The 20,187-nt window shown below is 40.8% G+C and overlaps 1 protein-coding gene across 6 annotated transcripts in view; it reads left to right on the forward strand.

The window, feature by feature from the left end:
- The window catches only part of RGS6 (regulator of G protein signaling 6), a 278,005-nt gene that overhangs the window by 183,631 nt on the left and 74,187 nt on the right, over nt 1–20,187 (forward strand). For all 6 annotated transcript variants that reach the window (XM_050336209.1, XM_050336207.1, XM_050336210.1 and 3 more), the window contains 4 exons: nt 13,135–13,185; nt 14,556–14,662; nt 16,920–16,971; nt 19,394–19,458. In XM_050336209.1, the coding sequence (XP_050192166.1) occupies nt 13,135–13,185; nt 14,556–14,662; nt 16,920–16,971; nt 19,394–19,458 (275 nt within the window). The remainder of the gene's footprint in view (nt 1–13,134; nt 13,186–14,555; nt 14,663–16,919; nt 16,972–19,393; nt 19,459–20,187) is intronic.

Here is a 20,187-nt window from a genome sequence, read left to right on the forward strand (position 1 = left end):
TTCATCTTTTTCTGCAGTTCAAGGAAGTGATTCACCCTTCCTTATCCCATCACATCCCACCTGAACATGCTCAACCTGTTACTATCCTTGTTTGCCTTTTGACATCACTCCTGTTTTCTCTTACTTTCTCTGGACTGTGCTTAAGTCACACAAATGCCTTTAGCCTTTCATGCTTGTTTAGGATCATGCTGAATGGTGGCATTTTGATGCAAAATATATGTGTTTGGATTTTAGATTTTGGATTTATAGATATAGCTGGAATGTAAAAAAGAAAAAACCCACAAAAATCCACCAAGTGTGGTTTACAGTTAATTAAATCCTACAGAGCGATTTGTCCATTTAATGTTGCATTATTTAGTACCTTCATGAAAGAAATTATCCAGTTACCCCTAAATGACAGTTTTAATATGTATCATCGGTCATTTTAGAAGAAATCTTTGCAGTAGTAGAATTCACTGATATGAATTACATAGCTCTTTATTTTACTGTGTATAAATTAAAATGTTTGCACATTGTAGAGTTTTTTTAAATGTATAATTGTACATATGAAACCATAACTATAGAAAAAAATATGTCCAGATTTTCCCAGAAATCTCAATCTGATATATTAAATTCTGATTGCTGAATTGTAAAGCAAAAAGAAATAACCTGATGAGTTATAGAATTTATTGTGGGCCTTTATGACAGCTCAAGCAAGAGATGAATGTTTGAAACCAAGTGCAGGGTCCTCCAGTATCTGTTTAGCTAGGTGAAACACTTGAAGCACCTTTGAAAAAGTAAGCCTGGCATTAAAAAGTGGCTCAAACTATCATGTCTCAGTACATCTTGTTGAAAGCTGGTTGGATGTAGGCTCCCGAGTGCCTTTTAGTTCTGAAAACAGAACAAAGGACTCTTTTCGAAAGTTGTGGCCAGCTTTTTTGTTTGTTTGTTTGATTGTTTGTTTTTGTGTGTGTTGTTGTTTGTGGGTTTTTGGTTGTTGTTTTTTTTTTTTTTTTTTTTAATACAGAAAGGTTCTCTGTAGGACAGCTTTTTGTTGTGTTGGTATTTTGTTTGGGGTTGACATTCTTTGCAGTCAGAAGATGTAACAAATCTGTCTAGGGGTAATTCTCAAAAGCCGTGGTTATTAGCCTGCCATGGCCAAGTTATAATCGAAGGGAAATGTCCCTGTCTTTGTGTATTCAAGGAGGCAAAGGGATGCAAACATCTAGAGAGAGGAAACAGCGAAGCAGGCAAGGAGGTGTATTTGTCTTGCTCTCAGAATTACTATGTTAGAATACAAAATTACAGACAACATACAAATACCCAATAATTTAGATTCATAAAAGGGAGTGTTCTAAACCAGCATAAACATATAATTACTTCAAAATCGGTTTAAGACAAAAATGAGCATGTAATAACCAGATGATAAAATTGGAGAGATCTTAATGGGAAAAACAAAACATCTGAGTGTGTTTGCCATAAACGCGTGGTCCTGGTCACTGGGGTGAAAGTGCAAAATAAGCAGAAGATAAATAAGACATTTCCCTGCTCAGCTTTGCATGCCTGTTCTCAGATACAACCTGATGGTGTGATCTGTTGTATTTTGCTGTTATAATTCTTCGTCTTGATTGCCTGGCACCTTTTCTTCTTGCTTCTTTTGGTAACCTGTGAGTGACTTCAGTGGAGACGGCATCCCTCTGTCTCCCGGGGCGTGGAGAGGACAGGACAGTCCCTGCTCCTTTCCGCCAGGCGTCTGTGCTCGCTGTTCTTACCTGCAAAATCAGTTACATATTAAGATGATGAGCCGCACCTAAGCAAGGGTTGTGCGCTCCATCTGTTTTTCCAGCGGCCTCACCTCCCACTTCAGTCCCCGGTGCGCCGGCGGCGGGCGGGTTTTGGGGCATGTACTTGAGCGCCGGGCAGACGCCCGTCTGCGGCCCCGACCTTGGCGCTGCCTCCCATTCCGTGGGCAACACCACCACCTCCCGGCCGCCTGCCCGCCCGGCCCCTGCCGCTGCCCGGCCCCGCGGGCTCCGTCAGGGAGATGCGGGGAGAGCTCAGCCTCCCGGGGGCCTCCCGGAGGTTTGGGGCAAGAAGGAGGGAGGATGGACCAAAGGTGAAACGAGGGAAGGAGCGATATGCATTTTAAATGAGAATGTGACCTGAAAGTATTGGAAGAATATTTCTAATACCAGGAAAGGTTTGTTTTCATTGTAATACGCGTTGATTTTGCCATAAAATCCAGGTGGTGTGGTCCGGGTTCTGTAGTCGGTGCCGGAAACTTTGTAAGTTAGGTTTCCAGCAGATGTGGTCACACCTGTAGGACAGCCTCCGCCTTCCGTCGCTGCTCCTTGAGGCGGAGCTGTCGCTGTCACCCGTGTCACTCAGCTCCCCGCACGACCGGTGCCGTCTGTGCTCGCCCAGCGCCTGCTGGCGGGGCCCCGGGGACATTGCAGCGTAAACCTGAACGGCTGTTCAAGCCTTTAAACACACGAGTCTTGTGAGCACCCGTGACGTGTATTTGCTTTTATTTTATTTTTCGGTTTAATATTTACGGGAAGGTTTTTTGGTTTTTTTTTAGAGTATTTGCATTGTTCTAGTTTCTACAGTCACTTGTGAAACTATTCTCTGAAGATATTTTAAGACCCCTCTCCCAGAACTTCTGATGAATTAAAATGCTGACTAAGACCTTACAGAACACAGTGTTGCTGGCTTGAAAAAAAGTTTTTGCTTTACATAGAGAGGATTTTGAATTTTACCTATTTGGAAACTAACAGCAGTGGAATCTGTTTTACTGTATTACAAGGCTGTTTTTTGCAAATCTGCTCAGGCAAACTGTTTCTGCTGAGAAATGCTGTAAGGTCCAAGGTTATTCCTTGGCAGGAACACACTCGCCAGGGCATGGCTGAATTCAGAGCGCACAAAACATCTGATGTGCCCAGTGGTTTATTTCTAGAGAGCAAAACCAGACTGGGTTTGTCTAGAGTCAGCACAGACGTTGACAACTTTCTGTTGTGACTTGTGGGATTTCCAGAAAGAAGCAAGTGAAACTGCTGAGTCTCAGACCGAGGTTGTTGGATGGAAGTAGGCAAGCGGCAGCACTGTCTGATTTGTCTCATTGTTGTCAGGTCTTGTACCACGAAGCTCTCTGAAACAAAAGAGCTGCTTTGAACAAGGCTGATCCCCACTGCACAATGACTTCATGAGGGCTGTGCTTTATAAGGGCTGTGCTTTGTGCTTCTGCTTGGGTAGCAGCCAAATACACAGCCTTACCTGCTCTGGGCCTGTCCCATTTTCAGAACCTCTTGCTATCAGAAATCATCGCTGCTTTGGAGCAACCCATCAACTTTTCCAAGTCCAAACCTATATTTACATCGAAAGGAGCTACATAAAATGTTGGTTTTCAAATTCTTGGAGGAAAAAAAAATAGAGAAAGAAAGGAAGGAAAATATTTTATTACATTCCCTCTGTCTTATTTTGAAAACAAAAATCGTTTCTAAAATTCATGGACAGATATTTTTCAGGTTCTAAGCTACTTGGTGTTTTGACATTAGATTCAATTATTTAAACTGAATGGTACTAGTTCAATGCAGCCTTCAGAGGTTATTTGGTAAAATAAACTGGATGGATTTACCAGACAGGAGTCATAATTTTAAAATATAGGTATTTAAGAGATGATTTAAGAGATGATTTATGTAAGATTATTGTTATTTTTACTACTTTTATTATTATGTGCACCTCTGTGAAATCAATCATATGTAAGAAAGAACAAATAATTTACCTACTCTGAACTTGTTAATTATGACTAACATATTTGTGCACGTTGATTGTTTCAGTGTTGTCATTAAATTGTTCTACACACTTAAAATTCCCACTGTTACATACCTCTACCCAAATCTGGAATGCAGGAACAAGCTGTTGCCAGCAAAATCAGTTGCTCCTTGCCAGTACAAGTACCTTTAACATATGGCTTAAGGAGCCCTGTTTAAAACACTGCCTCTAGTGTTAGTGCCAATACTGTCTCTGTGTTTTGCATGGCACTGCGTAAATTGTCAACAATTGCTATATGGTTGTAATTCATCTGACATTACCCTTCACTAAAAGAAATTATATGTGCAACCTTAATCCTGCAGGAGAATTGTCCCTGATTGACTGCTGCACCAGTATAGAGCTCTAGTGAAGCCAACTGCACTCCAGGGCAAGCCGGCATTATAGATGATTGAAAGACCTAGCAAGGGAAGGGGTGTAAAATACTGTACAATACTGAGTATTTCATTTTAAGGACAACGAACTCCTGGAGGGAAAAAAGCTGCAGATGTTGGGTCATTTAATTTTGCAGGTAGTGTGACTGTTACTGCATCAGTGTAAACATTGTGTGTGGTTCTCAATCTTTCCTGAAGAGTAAGGGAAAAAAAGTAGCTATGTGTCAGGGTGAAGTTGGTTTCTAGACAATTTGGTGATGTTAACTATCCTTATCTGTTTTAGAGATCACAGATGATAATGTTGCTGCAATTAACATGGAAGTGTGTGATCTTGGGAAAGAGGGATCTGTTACGGCCAGAGCTCTTTAGGAGGTATAAAAACTGACTTCTGCTAACAGAATTACTGTGGAAAATCATAGGAATCCAGTGTAGGTGAGGACTACAATGCCAGATACCCTAGTAAATAAATATCATACCAAAATCATTAAAATGCTGCAGCTTTCAGAGCACTTTGCTGTCTTGCACAACTCAGTGACATTTACACCTTTGCAGGGAAACTGTTGTAACACTGGTGAGGGAAAGGAGGACCTTGATGTGACGGCCTTTGAAACTCAGTTTGGAATAAGGGCATGGTGTGAAGTGACCTGATAGTTGCATGCTGAAATATACCAGTCACCTTCTACATTTTATCAATTTTCTTGTTTCCTGGAGAAGAAAATTTGCTATTACAATTATTAATATGTGATTGAAATGACAGAAGTACTGCTTTTCATTTAAAGGCTGTGCACATGAATTGAATAGCAGTAAAAATGTTTCAACCCTAATAAGATCTGACACAGGAATCTTCAAAAGCCCCAATTCCAGCAGTGCTCAGAGTTGCTTCCTTTGCTGTTTTGTTGCCAAATCATTTTGACAATGTGAGGAACAGTGCCTAAACACTACTATATGGCAGCGAGCCAAACTGCTGAGCTATATCAGCCACTTCAGTAGTCTGAGTAATGCAAAGGCAGAACACCCTGAAAAGCAACTGTAAATTTATGATCGATGGTTGGTGTAGAGGTGCATCTCGAGACATCCTGAGTTCTTAGTGATTTGTAAAAGGTGGTAATTTGTGATGCTAATACAAAATGCTGTTACTGGTGCTGCTGGGTACTGCAAGCTACCATTTTCCTGCCTCTTGTATGCCTCTATAAGGTCTTGCAAGGCAGCGGCTTATCTTCTGTGGGTGTTATAGGAGGAACAGGTATGGGTTTGAATGACACAAAGTGTGGAACTGGCAGTTTTTTTTTGTTTTGCGGTTTCTTCCCATACTTGTAGTAACAGCAGTTTGATGTGAGTTGTGTTTGAGGAGAGAATAAGATTTGGGCGCAGGTCACACAGTATGTCTCTAATGTAGAGCAGGCCAAATTCTAGCCAAGCGAAGCACCAGCAAGGGGGATTGCACTGGGGTTATAGGATATTCTGGGTTCTGGAGGGCATGTGCATTTGGGCTTATCAGCATGTTTGTTGATGCCAGGCCTGTCTCTAGATAACACAGACACGATGGCAGCTAGGTTTTCCAAGGCAGGTGAGGAATATTTAGCACAAGTAAATCAGTGTGGCTGCCCCTGTGACCACTGCTGCTTGGTATCTCTCGGTGTGAGCAAAGGCCAGTGCGTAAGCAGTCAAAGGCACTAAGTGTCGGGTGTGAGGGCTGGAATGATGTGACACGGCTCTGTTGAAGTGTAGTGAGAACAACACTGAGGCTGGCATAGCACCAAACACTTTATAGCAGTGCAGGTCAACTGGAAAAAGATCTTTTGCTGGTATCGCTTTTTTTCCAGTTGAGGACCTGGTTTAAGCTGTCCTGGCAGACCTCTTTCACTGGGATTAACTGTGCATCCATTAAGAGGTTTGCTAACTCAGCCTTACTAATACCACTGTGTAGAGCAATCAGTTGAGATCCAGGGCTTTCAGATAGTGGTATCCTTCTGCTCCTCAGCACTGTCTGCCTGCTTTTAGGTGTTGGTGATGGGAGGGTATTGCAAGCCAGAAACCTGTCTTTGGGCATGTCTGATGTTACTTTCTCTCATTCCCTGTAAAGCCACCAGAACTATTTTCAGATGGGCACTGTTGTAAGGAGATTAGTCTGGCTGTGGTATCTCTGAGATCTTAAGATCCAATTTCTCTTTGTTACCAGGGTAAATTAGCCCACACAGAGCTCTGTACTGTCATGTCGTTTATTGATTCCTGCCTAGTGAAAATCTCTCTCTGTAGAGGGCACATGGGCTTTGGTTGCCTGGCCAATATGATGGCAAAAGTCTCTCCAAATAGCAGTTCAGAAGAAGGAGATATTAACAGGGTGAAAGGACACAGGAATTTTGATTTTGCATTTCTAAATCTTCATCTTTCAAATTTATTATCTGTTTATATTTAAAATGCAGACAGGAGAGATTGTATGTGTGTGTGTGTTATGTGTAAAATGTATATTGGAGATAAAGATCAAATTTACACTGCAGTGCTGGTGGTTAAATTACAAATTTGCAGGCCGTTACTTTGCAGGTGATTTCAAAGTGTATTAGCTCTTGGTTGTAAAAATTTTGGTTTGGTTCTTAGAGCACACAAGCAGCTCTGTGATGGTGGTTTGTTGCCCTTTGCCTGGTCCCGTTCCCTGAGCTGACTCCCTCAGCTGCTCGTCTTCTCTCCCCACTATGACTACAAGAGCCTTTGGCATTTTCTGTCTCCTTGAAAGGTTGTCTTCTATCACTTTTTCAATACCTCAAATGTCTATCAACACCTCGCAGGGCAGCCACGAGTCTGGGTCATGACTTCCTGTTGTGAGAGAATTTATTAGTAGGCTTGGTGTTAATTTTGCTTCAGGAACTAGAACATGCACAAGCCAAACATTGGAGTTGTTAATTTTAATAGACTTTGGATAAATCTGTGATGAGATTATCATATGGGTTTGTTTACACAGAGATGGACACTCGTTTATTAATAACTGACATTGTTCTCTGGAAAGGCAAAGGATCAGAGATTTTGAAACTCTTAAATTTACAAATTTACAAATATTCCATCCTTTTTGTTGTTTTATCATCCTGGAATGTCCACGGGCAACTTAACTCCATATGCTCTTTTACACCTTCCCACCAAGCATCGTTCTTACTTCACACAAAGTAATAAATTTACAATTTTTTTTTTTTTACAAGAAAAGTAAATTGTAAATTCAAGCTCTCAAAAGTTACAATGAACAAAAGACTCCTTAGAAAGTTTGGCTTCTTTGATCAAAAAGGGGTAACATTCCTGCTGCTAATGGTTGTTAATAATTCACAAACAAGATTTAAAGTGAGCATAACATAAAGGAAAACTGCTCTTGCTAGAAGCTCTGAGCTGTTGTAGCTTTGATGATGCTCCTTAAGCTGTTGTAGCTTTGATGATGCTCCTTGCTGACACTGAGTGGTGCAATTACCACATGCTGATGGAGGAGAGCTACAATTACCACATTTTCTGAGTCAACTGCTGAGATATTTTTTTAGTTGGCATTGGTATTTATTTATGTGCTCATTGTAGGTAAATTTTTATAAAGTGCTTCCCCAATACTTGTAACAGACTACCAGAGAGAGACATAGATATTGCTTTTTTTTTTTCCCCCTACCATAAAATCGTTACTTTGCATTAAATCCCTACTGTGAGCAGTAGTCTGTACTTCCAACTTAGCTGAAATCACTGTGGGAGTCGATGGGGAGCTCTGTGTAAGAAAAATTGTAGCACGGAGTGCTGGAGGCCTTGAGAGATTTTGTATGAAATCGTTTTGCCCTTTATCATGGGTGATGTTCATTTGTTTATTTTCGAAAGCAGTGGTAAAAGTGGGGATAATTAACCTTTATGCCCTAGATTTAGCACGTACTCAGAGCTGTTTGGAGAAGGGCCCAAACACATTATTTTCATTAAATACTGTGATTGCTGTGATTGGCAGCATAAAAAGCAGCTGAAGTGTCTGCTCATACACCTATGAATGTATTCTTATGTCATTTCAACTGCTTGTGTTTTTTTTTCTCCTGTCTTGCTTTTCTGTTAGAAATATTTAAAGATTGCTCTGAGTTCGGGAGCAAATTGTTTGGAAAATTTGGTGCTAAAACGGGCTCATCTCTTTTCAAGAATGAAGTGACAGGACATATTTTCAGCCCTTCATCAAAAGACTGTCTGGACCCTGAGTTTGGAGATGATTGACAACAGAGACCAGGCATGTAGCTTGTTTACCCATGGAATGTGTTATGGTGTGTATAGAAAAGGTCTAAAAGGGAGCTGAACAGTTCAAATTTTCAGTTTTTGCTTTGGGGAAAAAAAACAACAAAACCCACGAAAACAAAAAAACCCCAACCTCAGTCAGACCACAAAAAAACCCCTCACCTGCCACGGAAAAGTATTTGCTACTTTCTTTAAAATCATTAAAATATGTTCAGAAAATATTAGAGTTACAGTAACACTGGAAAAAAGACGGGAAATAATCAAGCAATTTTATGTCTCCTTCTGTAGACGTGTATATATGACAAATTCTTTCATGCTGTGATTGGATGGTATTTTTAAATTTTTTAAGACCTTGGTTTCTTCAGTGTTAGTGTTTGTCACTGCAATGTGAGGCTGTGAGCAACCTGACATCCAAAGTATCCCACCTCACCAACTGTAGTGACTGAATGGCATCCAGTGATCAGGCCTTAGTTAATCAACTCCTGTGAGAAAGGACAAACTTTAGTCCTTGGTCTCTGATGCCACAGCTGACCATATGAGGCGTCCCATGTCAAAAATCCCCATGGAGCTCCACAAGTCAGTGCTTGTCAGCTCTGTCAGGACACAGAAAGGAAAAAAAGGAAGTTGTCTTATCAGGCGTAAAAAGAAATGTAAGAATGCACACATTTGCTGAAGTTTCAGAAATATTCTTTGTTTTTTGTCTGTATACATATGCATGTAGATATACAGGTGTATGCCTTGTCAGGGACATGCTTAATCCATTGGATGACAAGTACATGTGGTAGTTCTGGCTCCTTTGCTCAGAGCCAGAGGTACAGTCTCCACTCTGGGCATCATATCTTTAGAAATTGCTGGAGGAGGATATGTGGTTCTGTCTGCCTTTGCCATTTCACACAGCATGTGGAAGATGCATTTTCTGGAAAAGGTAGAACAATATGAGTTGAATAGACAAGCTACCAAACACAGAGGTGGTGACTCACCTCACAAACTGCATCTTTCCAATGGCCTCACACCTTATGAACTTTTTTTAATTTATCTTTCAATGGCTGACCACTCATTTGTCCTGTTGACAGGCAGTGGCCACCTGAGAACACTAGCTACTGTTATGGAGAGAAAATGTTACTGAAGAGAAAATGGAGAAAACAGCAAGAAATATAAGACTGCTAGTCTGTCTCTAAACACATAGCTGGATAAATGGTCATTGTGAATCTGTTTGTGCATGAAAATACAGCTATTCTGTTGGTATTAAGCTACTTGATCTATTTCAGCTTCAAAGAAGAACCTAAGGCAAAAAGACATGTTTCATTATATGTGAGAAGGAAATAGGTATTCATAGGCTGTTGACTATTCTTGAACTGAGCATTCTGACTCAGAGGAAATGTCGATGTATAGAGAGGAGCACAGAGCAGATGGAAGCCATTCCTCTACCTGAATCCAGCAATACTTCCAATTATGAAAACACACACAACTATTTGTTTTCAGAAGATTTCAAATGCCCTGTTAGTGCATAGTGGAAACATGTCAGAGTCAAAGGTTTCCCTTGGGTGTCCTATGAAAGAGCTTGAGAAATGTGAAATCTGAGAAACAAAATATTTTTTGGGGGGAAGGTGAGTAATGTAAGGACTGTCCATTGGGCTTTTTATCTACAGGAGAGGTTAGAATTATGTTTTCTGGAAAGCTTACAGATCAAGGTGTTTGTATCTTGGTCTGACAGAACGGTCTTGTAAATGAATCACTCAAGTTTTCACCATGTCTTACAGGGATAAATCTGAATTTTCTCATTTGATGAAGAGCATAAGTAGTATTTCTAAGTAGGCAAAAGTAAGTTTCAGTGGTAGAAAATTCCACAAGTAGAGGCAGAGCCAATGTGTAAGGGTAACCCTAAGAACTGGAGGTGTTATGGGAGATGACAGTAAAGAGTTTTCATTATGATTGAATATTAATTAGTGACATGGCTATTAATGATGACAGTAATTAACAGAGGAAGGAAAGACTTGTCATTGTCCCAAGGGTGAGTAATCAGTCTTGGCAGGTGATAAATAATGGTTCAGCAAACTCAGCAGAAAGATAATCTGTCTGCCTCAGGACAACTGGAGAACAGCTATAACATCTTCCAGGCTCTTGGCAACATTCAGGAATGACTTCATGTTTTTAACAGAGACAAATTAAAATTCCTGATCTTAAGTGCTGCTTGTATTCTGGAGTGGCTGATCACAGGAGTTCTGTTTGAGTACCTTCAGCTTACTTGCCCCTTTAAACTCTTCTTAATGGGCAAGAAAGACTGGGGAACCAGCTTTCAGTGTTACTTGAATTTTATACTGTAGTGTGATGGAAATTGAATAGGTTCCTGAAAAGCGGCCTAGGGCTGGGGACATGATCATTCTGTGTAAAAATGGAGTGGGACTTAATCCTGCATTAAGTATTCCTATGCATCTGGAAAGGGATCATGGAATATGTACTTCACCTCCCTTGAGCAAATCAATGTAACACTCCAAATGTTTTTCAGGTATCAGCTGTTACATCACTTGGCAATACAATGCCTAAGAGGTCACTACAAGCCTGTAACCTGAGACCAAAATCAGGAGAAACAGTGGCCTTTTTATTTTGGAGGATGAACTGAAAATCCAGGAAGGATTCCAGTTTCACTTGAACCAAGACAGTATTTTATGAGGTTGTGTTTTGATTCTAACAATACAGAAGCACTTCAGTTTGAGTCCTCTTGAATTAGTTTTCTAACCACAACTGCTGTGTTCTGCCTTTAAAATAGTTTTGTTTTGTAAAAGGTGAAAGGGAACATTCATGTTTATTAAATAGAATATTTTATTAACAAACTTGTCAAAACAGCAGTTACTGGCTCTGAACATATTCCCCATATGTTATTCAGTTAGCAGTATTCACTAGATATGTTCTCATTTAGCAGATAGTTTTGATCCCCTCATACGTATTTTTCTGAATAAATTTGTTGTTCACGAAAAAATAACGTGACCTCAGGATGCACCTGGCAAGGTGATTTCCGTAGAGACAAGGAAGTGCTGGCACCATTGCCGGAGGCATTGGTTAGGTGTTCTGCAGTTCTGGTGACCTCAGTGCAAAGAAATGGATTTAAATTTGAAAAGTTGCTGAATGGGAAAGTAGAGCGGGACACCATACTGAGAGGCTATTGGAAGAGTATGGTTGATTTAGTGAAATGGAGGTAGGGAGACAAAAGTGTCAGCCCACTGTAGAAACATTCAGGAGAAACTGTCAAGGAAGAAGAATAATTCTTTTCCTTCAATGATAATGCAGGTACGATATAAAATGCATATAAATTGCACATTAACAAACTTAGACTCTGAAGTTACAAGAACAGTTCAATCTATAAAAATATTTAATAAAAAAAATCTTCTGGAATAACTTTCCAAATAGTATAGTGGCAACTGCAATTGCTCCTAGGTGGAAGAGAAGGTGTGGAGAATGACCATATTGCTAAGAATACAAGCTTGGTAGGTTGGTCCTTCAGTGTCTGTTCATTGATACCTTCAAGACAGATTGAGACAATGCCCAGCTGCTGCTTCTTGCTCACATCTGTTTGCCCAGTACTTAAATGAAATCAGATGCTTCTCTTACCATCAGGAGCTCTGCTGATTGTTTGCAGGGAACAGGCAGGTTGTTTTCACTGCCTTGCATGGGGGTTGGGGGAGGTCAGATCCATATCCTGTTTACTGCTGAAGCCTGACTGAAGAGGGTTTACTGGTGCTCCTTGTAGTGTTGTGGGTCTACTTATATTGTCAGGGGAGTGGGAACTGCTATCCCATTCTGTTTGTAGTAGAGTCCATATTTTTGGGGGAATTTCACCTATATGGGAGAATAAGTCAGACCTGCAAATAATTGCAGAGACCTGGGACACTAGCAGTGCCTGTTGTGTCTCTCTGTGGCACATTGTAATTGTGACTCCTGGCCTTTATTTTATTTAAGGTTTGTTGAGGCCATAGGGTAGTCCTGTCCACATCTGAGCTCAGAAGTGCTCCATGCAAATAAGTTCCTCTGGGATTTATTTAGTAAACCTGAACCATAGCAAGTTTGCAGACAACACAAAACTGGGAGGAGCTGTTGACTCCCTTGAAGGCAGGGGAGGCCCTTGACAAATTAGAGGGCTTACCATTCACCAACCATATTTAGTTCAATCAAGGGAAAGTGCTGGATTCTGCACCTGGGATGGGGCAACCCTGGATGTACATACAGTCAGGGGAATGAGGTGTTGGAAAGCAGTGCCATGGAAAGGGACTTGGGGGTCCTGGTCGATGGCAAGTTGAACAGGAGTCGGCAGTGCCCTGGCAGCCAGGAGGGCCAACTGTGTCCTGGGGGGCATCGGGCAAAGCATCACCAGCTGAGTGAGAGAGGGCATTGTCCCGCTCTGCTCTGCACTGCAGCAGCCTCACCTTGAATATTGTGTGCAGTTTTAAGCACCACAATGTAAGAAGGATGCAAAGCTCTTAGAGAGCATCCACAGAGGGACAACAAAGATGGTGAAGAACCTTGGGAGGAAGCCATATGAGGAGTGACTGTAGTCACTTGGTCTGCTCAGCCTGGAGAAGAGGAGACTGAGGGAAGACCTCATTGCAGTCTAAAACTTCCTCATGAGGGGAATCAGAGGGACAGGCACTGATCTCTTCTATGTGGTGACCAATGACAGGACCCTGTGGTCTTGGTGTTTAATGCTTTCTTCTTTGTTTGTTCGTTTGTTAAGGTTCTGATATTGTGCAGTGGCTTATGAAGAACCTCAGCATTGAGGATACAGGTAAGGTGACCACAGCTGAGGAGGAGCAGGTACTCCATCTATATTGTGTGTGCTATTAGACAATAATTACTATTTTGCTGCAGTATATAATACCAGTAAAACAACACAGTTGATTTAAGCATTGCAGAGAAGGAAGAGGGAAAGAGTTAAGACTCAACATCTTAATTAAGTCTACATTGCAGCACAGAGAAATCCCATTGCAGGAGTTCTAGCTTGTCTGTGAAACTGTTGCTACCTTGGGAAGACTGATTGATTTTAAGTTTGTTCCCAGACTTAGAAAGGAAGTTGGTGTATGTGTGTGGTTAAGCAGGCAAATGCAGTAGCAGGTTTTCATGGTGAGAAGAAAGGGAGCCATGACTGACAAGACATACTGGCCAAAGATGACACAGACACCGTCATGAGATCAGGTGACAGCCTCCAATTTATTGCAGCAGATAGGTAAGACAACGGATAGATAAATGGATAATCAGCCATAAAGAGTGATCAGTGCATGGGCACAGTCCAAATAGTTCACTTTTCAGAGAAACAATTTTGGCAGAGTTATGATCCATTGAGAAAAGAGGGAAAACAGATCCAGAAGTTTCTTTTTCTTTTCAGGAAAGGGAAAAAATCCAGAATGTCACCTACCAGTTTTTTTGCTGCCTTACTGTCGCCACGTGAAAGAGACAGAGAGTGTTGTATCATCCAGCAGGGCATCCCTATAAACACATTCCTTCTTATGAGTCCTGTTAGGTCCCAAATACGCAGACAATAGGTTTATTATCTACCTGAGCAGCTGATTGTATTTTTCAGTTCTGAGAAAGTTGATGCAGCTTTTGACAGCTGGCATTGGTTGAAAATCTGTGCAGCTGTGCCTCTGTGCTGGTGAAGTTTGCCCTGACAGCACTAGGAAATGTACTCCCCTTTGCCTCTGCACCATTTTTTCTCTAACAAGTGGCAATGCTACAGTGTCAGGATGTGTCGTTATGAATAAATATCCTGCTAATGACCTGATGTTGCAGGTGTCTCTTGGATTTGGTAGAGGCAAGGGAGGTTCACTCATGGAACAGGCTTCTTGTCAGCTGTCACCTGTGGTGGATAATGTGCTTTGAAATTAATTTCATGTTCTAGAGCTGAACTAGTGTGTGACATTTTGTGAACACAAAACAAGCAGGTTAAACTTTTGAGTGGTGCTTCATCTGTACTGTACAGCTGAATTCTGCACTCCTGCTTTGCATGGTTTGGTTGGAAGTAGTAAGAATGGGGTGTGGGTGCAGAGAGGCACGTGGGCACCAGATTTCACGAGTCATCACCAGAGTTGCTGTTGGAAGCAGAGAAATGTGCAGTGCACGTCTTCCTGACACATCCCTACGGTTTTCTCTCTTTCACAGGGGAAGCAATACACTTGGGAAGTCTCATCGCTGCACAAGGTTATGTCTTTCCAATCTCAGACCATGTCCTTACCCTGAAAGATGATGGGACGTTCTATCGTTTTCAGGTTGGTGAGCCCTCTGACTCCCTTGTGGTCCCTTCCACTGTCCCTGAGGTAATTCAGCTGAAATCACCCACCCTTTATTCCTGAGCAGCCACTAGGTCTCTTGAGCCTATCTTGGTACAGGCCTTAGGAAGTTATGAAGTCTTTTCAGAAAGATCTGCTTTAGAATCCCAAATTACACTCTTCTACTTTCTTACCTACAATTTTTACATAAATTAATGGGTTTGTCCTGTGCTTATTTTTGATATGTTATTTCAGGGCTGTTGTACTCAGATTTGAACTAAGCCAGAAGAAAGAAAATGACTTTCAGGCTCTAACTCTGGCACAGAATTGAGTAGCCATTCTTCTGTGCAAAATACACTAAAGCAAATTAGGAGTTGGACATCCAAGCTTTGGCACAGCAGAAAATTCAAAGTCTTACCCTCTCTTGCTTGCAGATTGGTGTGGGAGGGGGCAAGCTTCAGTCTTTGGCTCTTTTACAAAAGATGTGTAACCTTGGCAGTCACCTAAACTGGGACATCTGTATCACTCAGTGTCCCTGTGCCTCCAGATGTGCTGAATTTTTAAAGCATCCTGTGCTTGAGTTCTATGCCCTGTCCAAAGTCTGCCACTGTCAGCTTCTTAGATAACTGAGTGCTTGTGCTGCAACAACTCCTTTTGGACAGATTGTATAACTGTAGAAGTGGTAAGTCCAAACCTGGAGTCCTACTGCCTAATCCTGCTGTCTGTATTTGTGCTTTTCTGTTACATGATCTCAGACAGATCCCTTTTCTTTCCTGTGACCTCTTTTCTGTTCACCCTGCTGTTCTTCCTTTACATTTTTTTCCTCCTTTTTAGCTTTTATTTGAAAAGCTGGTCCTGCACTTTGCATCTGATGTTGCTGCTGCTTGTTCTCACTGTCCTACTAATGTGGTATTGTGTTATCATGTGACAAATATCATGGTGAACCAAGAAGCCCAGGAGATCACAGACTTCCTCTTATCTCACCCCGCCTTCTGCTTACCACACATCATTCAGACACATATTTTTCATTACAATTCCTTTCCTTTTAGAAATGTCCTGCTTTCCTGTTGTGTTAGATGTGACAGAAGCAGGGGCAATACTGATTGCCCATTTAGCTGTATTTTTCTCTTTCTTAAAAGGATGACACTGTAAGAAGTTTTCCTGTGCAGCTCTTAGGAGCTACATTTTAATATAATTTAATTTCCTTTTCTTGTTTTAAGTCTGTGTAAACCACATCATCAAACTGACTGCTTGTTGACTTTTTTCCTTATCTTTTCTTACAACTTTTGCATATTCCTTGCTTGTTGTCATTTCCTGCAACAGACGTCCTCAGATGTTTTCTGCAAAAATAACCTGATAGAATCATGTTTCCTTTCCATTACTCTTGTCTTGCTGCTTTTTACCTCAACATTAGTCCCTGCTTTAACAGTAGCTTTTCATATTCTGAAGTTCATAAGATGTATATAATTGAGAAGCATTAAACCGCATATTGTTTGAATACTCTGTTTTCTCACTGTACTTTGGTGCAAGAAATAGTCTCTGTGTTAATGTCCTGTGCCCATTTGTGGCGTTACATCAGCAATGCAAAGCAGTGTTCTGTAATTTGTGTGATCACCAGGACATTATTTTTCATTTATGTTAAATCTGAAATACAGCCACATACAGTAATATCTTGTGATTAATTGTAGCAATGGCAATAAGCAGACCTGGATAGAAAACAAAAGCAGTAAGCTTAGCAGGACTTCTGCTTTTGGGATGACTCTAAACAGCTAAGTTTTGACCTCTGCCATCTGCTATAATTAAAAAGTAAATTGTTTTTTAGTCTGCCAGCCACACTGGTAGCTGCTCCAAAAAAGCAAGTGCTATGTAGCATATAGGTAAGGCCATGAGGTTTGCCATGCTTTAAAAAGAAATAAAAACTCAGAATGTGAATTTCTGGGGAAAGATAGAGGATAGAGGATAAGAGGTCCACATTGAGCTGGCAACAGTGTCTAAAATTTCATCAGGACACTGGACATTCTCCTGAAGAGATGCTTGTATTACAGCATCTCTATTTACCTGCAGTGAGGAATGTTAAAGGCCATACCTTTCTGGCAAAGCATCCTCACTAATACTGAGATCTGCAGCAGTGTTTTCCCCTGAGGGCAGAGACTGGGTGGTAGACTTTGTGATTCTTCTTTTTGTACTTGTAATGTTTTTCTGCATTTGAATTGCTTTTCATCTCTTAAATTATAAAAATGTTTATGTTTTTTCTTAGGCACCATACTTTTGGCCCTCAAATTGCTGGGAACCAGAAAACACAGATTACGGTGAGTATAATCATTTCACTGTAGAAAATTAGTACAGAAAGTTTGTGATGAGAAAAAATGTCCTCTAAAATAATTACTGTTTGCCATCTAAATCCTTCATCCATGTAGTTGTCAGATGGCAGCATTAGAGGCAGATATGTGCCCATCTCAAATACATGAATTGAAATCCTGGAGTGTCTCAAGCCCATGGAGCTGTAGCCATCGAGCTCAGTGGGGCCAGAGTTTTACCTATTGTTGCCTTCATTCTCCCACAGCTCTGTGCATTTCAACAGGATTTTTGGCAAGCAGAATAGTGGTTCTTGGGAATCTTAAATAATACCAATATTGCTTTTGTGAGAGAGTATAACTGATCTGTAGCTGAATCTGATGTGTTCATCAATAAAATCTGGGCACTCATCTCACTGCTCAATAAACCAGTACGTAACCATTGGTGACCCATAGTTAAAATAGTTAAAAGTTCTCTGATATATGACATCGGACTTATTTTTCCAAATTTTTTAAGATTAGCAGATGATAGGGTAAAAGAGAAGACTGAACATGGTTTATGAGCTAATAAACTGCAACATGGTGTGTTAAGCATGTGAGTGCCTGCAGACAGTGATAATACATAAAGAAAATATGTCAGCATTGTTATCTTTAGCTGTCTGCATGCAATATTGCTGTCTCTTCTAGGACTCCACTACTTTCACAGTTAAATGATAAAATTAATTATTGTATCCTGGTGTGGCTTTGGAAGAGGAAGTGTATCCATGTGTGCACTCATAAAACAAGAGCTTCTGGAAGTCCTTCTTTTATCTCATTACCTAAGATTGGTTTAGAACGCCTCCCTGAATAATCAGTTTGGTTTTTTTCTTTCCTGGGTTATAATTAATCATCATTATGGATTCTGGAAATCGTTTGCTGGGGAAAGAAGTAGCCTGCTATGGTGTGTGTCATATGATATTTCATTTGCAGTCCTCATCTGCAGGGAAGCTAGCACAGACTTACATGTTTATCCCAGTGAGGGAACTGCTTTGGACAAAACATGATGCTGTTCAGTATATGCAAAATAATTTCCAGATTTTACAGTCATCGTATATTGCTGTGTGAACTGTGCCAAATACGTATTCTGTAAATACTGGAATAATGATGTGAAAAGGGAAGTTTCTTTTTTCCCCTGCAATATCAGATAAATAATCCTTTTTGCAGTCAGATTATTGTGCTGCAGTGGTATTGAGTGGAGCAGTACACCCCAAAATAAAGCCCTATATGAGCTGACCCGCAGCTGGACAAGCTTCAACTGCATTAGCTCTGAGTCCTGTAGTATCAGATTTGCATCTGTCCCAGAAACCTCTAACATATGCTTATAATCAGACTTTGCATATCAGAGGTCTGTACAGATGGAGTCTTCACAGGAATTAATCCCAAACTAGCAGTGGACCCAAATAAAACTGAAATCCCAGCAGCACTTCATACTTTTTTTTATTTGCATGTGTCCACTTACAGTACAGAAACTAGCTTGTTAATGGCAGGTCACTGCCTGGTATGAAACAATACTGTGAAACGACTGACTCTACTTTATTTGGTGTTGTAAAGGGCTTACAGCAAAAACTGCCCTTGAGATGTATAAATATAAATGAACTGGTTGGCTCTGGTTACCATGCATAATATTGGCTCACTGTATGAATGTTAAAATGATAGAAATAGCATAGAATAGAATTACGTGAGTAGCACTAGGTCTCTATTGTATAGTTGAGACCTAACTATATACCCAGGGTGTGCTGTGGGCCTCGTGTTTCAGCCTGTAATGCAAGTGGAGTGAGTTTAGCAGATCCAGGTGAGGCTTTCCCAGAAGGCAACCTGGGGCTGGTTTGGTCTTGTGCACTTGGGCTCATCTTGACTCTCAAAATCCCAAACCACATGAGTTTCAGCAGCATCTACCTGTGGTGAAACGTGACAAGGCTTCTCTTAACCGTTTGAAATGTGCAGAGTAAGTGGATGGAGCATATTAAAAAATGCCAGTATATACCTTTAAGGTCTGGCCCATATTTATGTTTTCATTTCAGTGTCCTTTATTCTTATTTTTATTTTTTTCTTACAACAGCGGAAAAGAAGTGCAGGCATATTCCCAAAGTCCTGAGAGGAACAGGTTACTAATTCTGTATCTTTTACGAGCCCTAGAAGCAACTGTGCCTTTTTTGGACATCTTGTTAGGTCCTGGCATCTGCTCTCAGCACTTTTAAATGAGATGTCCAAGATGTTTAGGGCCTCTGAGATTACTAGTGGGTGATGTTAGCTGGGTGTTCAGCCTTCTAATTCCTTGACTCGTGTTGCTTTCTGATGAAACTGAACAATCTATGGACCACTTTTTTCCTTCTTTTTTTATAAGATCTAGTACTAATAATCTGTCTGTAATTGTTTTCCGTTCTGTTTCTCCCTTTAGCCATCTATCTTTGCAAACGGACCATGCAGAACAAAGCTAGGCTGGAGCTGGCGGATTATGAAGCCGTAGGTACACTGCTGCTAGAATTTAAAACTGGGGGTTGCAGGGATGGCTTTGCTTGCCAATTGAATGCTGCCATTTTGTGCTTTGGGGTCAGCCTTTACTGTGTCTTTTTCTTAGTTGACAGAATTGTGTGAAGGTTGATACAGAGACACCATCAGGAACATGATTGATGAACATCCCCAGCTTTGCAGTGTCTCAAATAAAAGCATCTGCTGTATAGCCAGCCTTCCAAGATGGGGGAAATTACACAGAAGTTTAACTTGGTGTCCTGTTTCTGGTTAAGAAATCCTGGTTTATACAGCAGATTTTAACACATGGAAATGATGGATTTTCAGTTGCACCATTGGCCAATTAAATTGTTCATGACCCATATAGTTACAAAAGTTTTCAGATATTAGACTTGGAATGTTTTCAATATGCCATATAAAAAAAATTACTCAGGCTTATTCAGAATGTGTTCTCTAATATGAAATTATTATCAATAAAAATATCCCAAACCTCTGTGTCAGACTGCGCGGGGGGTTGGGCAGAGAGGAGTGGGAAGATGCAGACAGGAGGGGCTGGGGCTGTGTATTTCTTTGAACACGAGTAGCGTAACACTGAGCAGCTAAACTTTTTGTTCTATCATATTGACATTTTTCCTGTTTACTAGCTCAACAGTGTAACAGCTGAAATTCATATTTGGAGTTTTTCATTGGAGGGTTTGTTTACAAAGCTGGTTCTAGTGGACT

Source organism: Myiozetetes cayanensis, unplaced genomic scaffold, assembly GCF_022539395.1.
Source record: "Myiozetetes cayanensis isolate MyiCay16 unplaced genomic scaffold, myiCay2020 scf6-25, whole genome shotgun sequence".
NCBI lineage: Eukaryota > Metazoa > Chordata > Aves > Passeriformes > Tyrannidae > Myiozetetes > Myiozetetes cayanensis.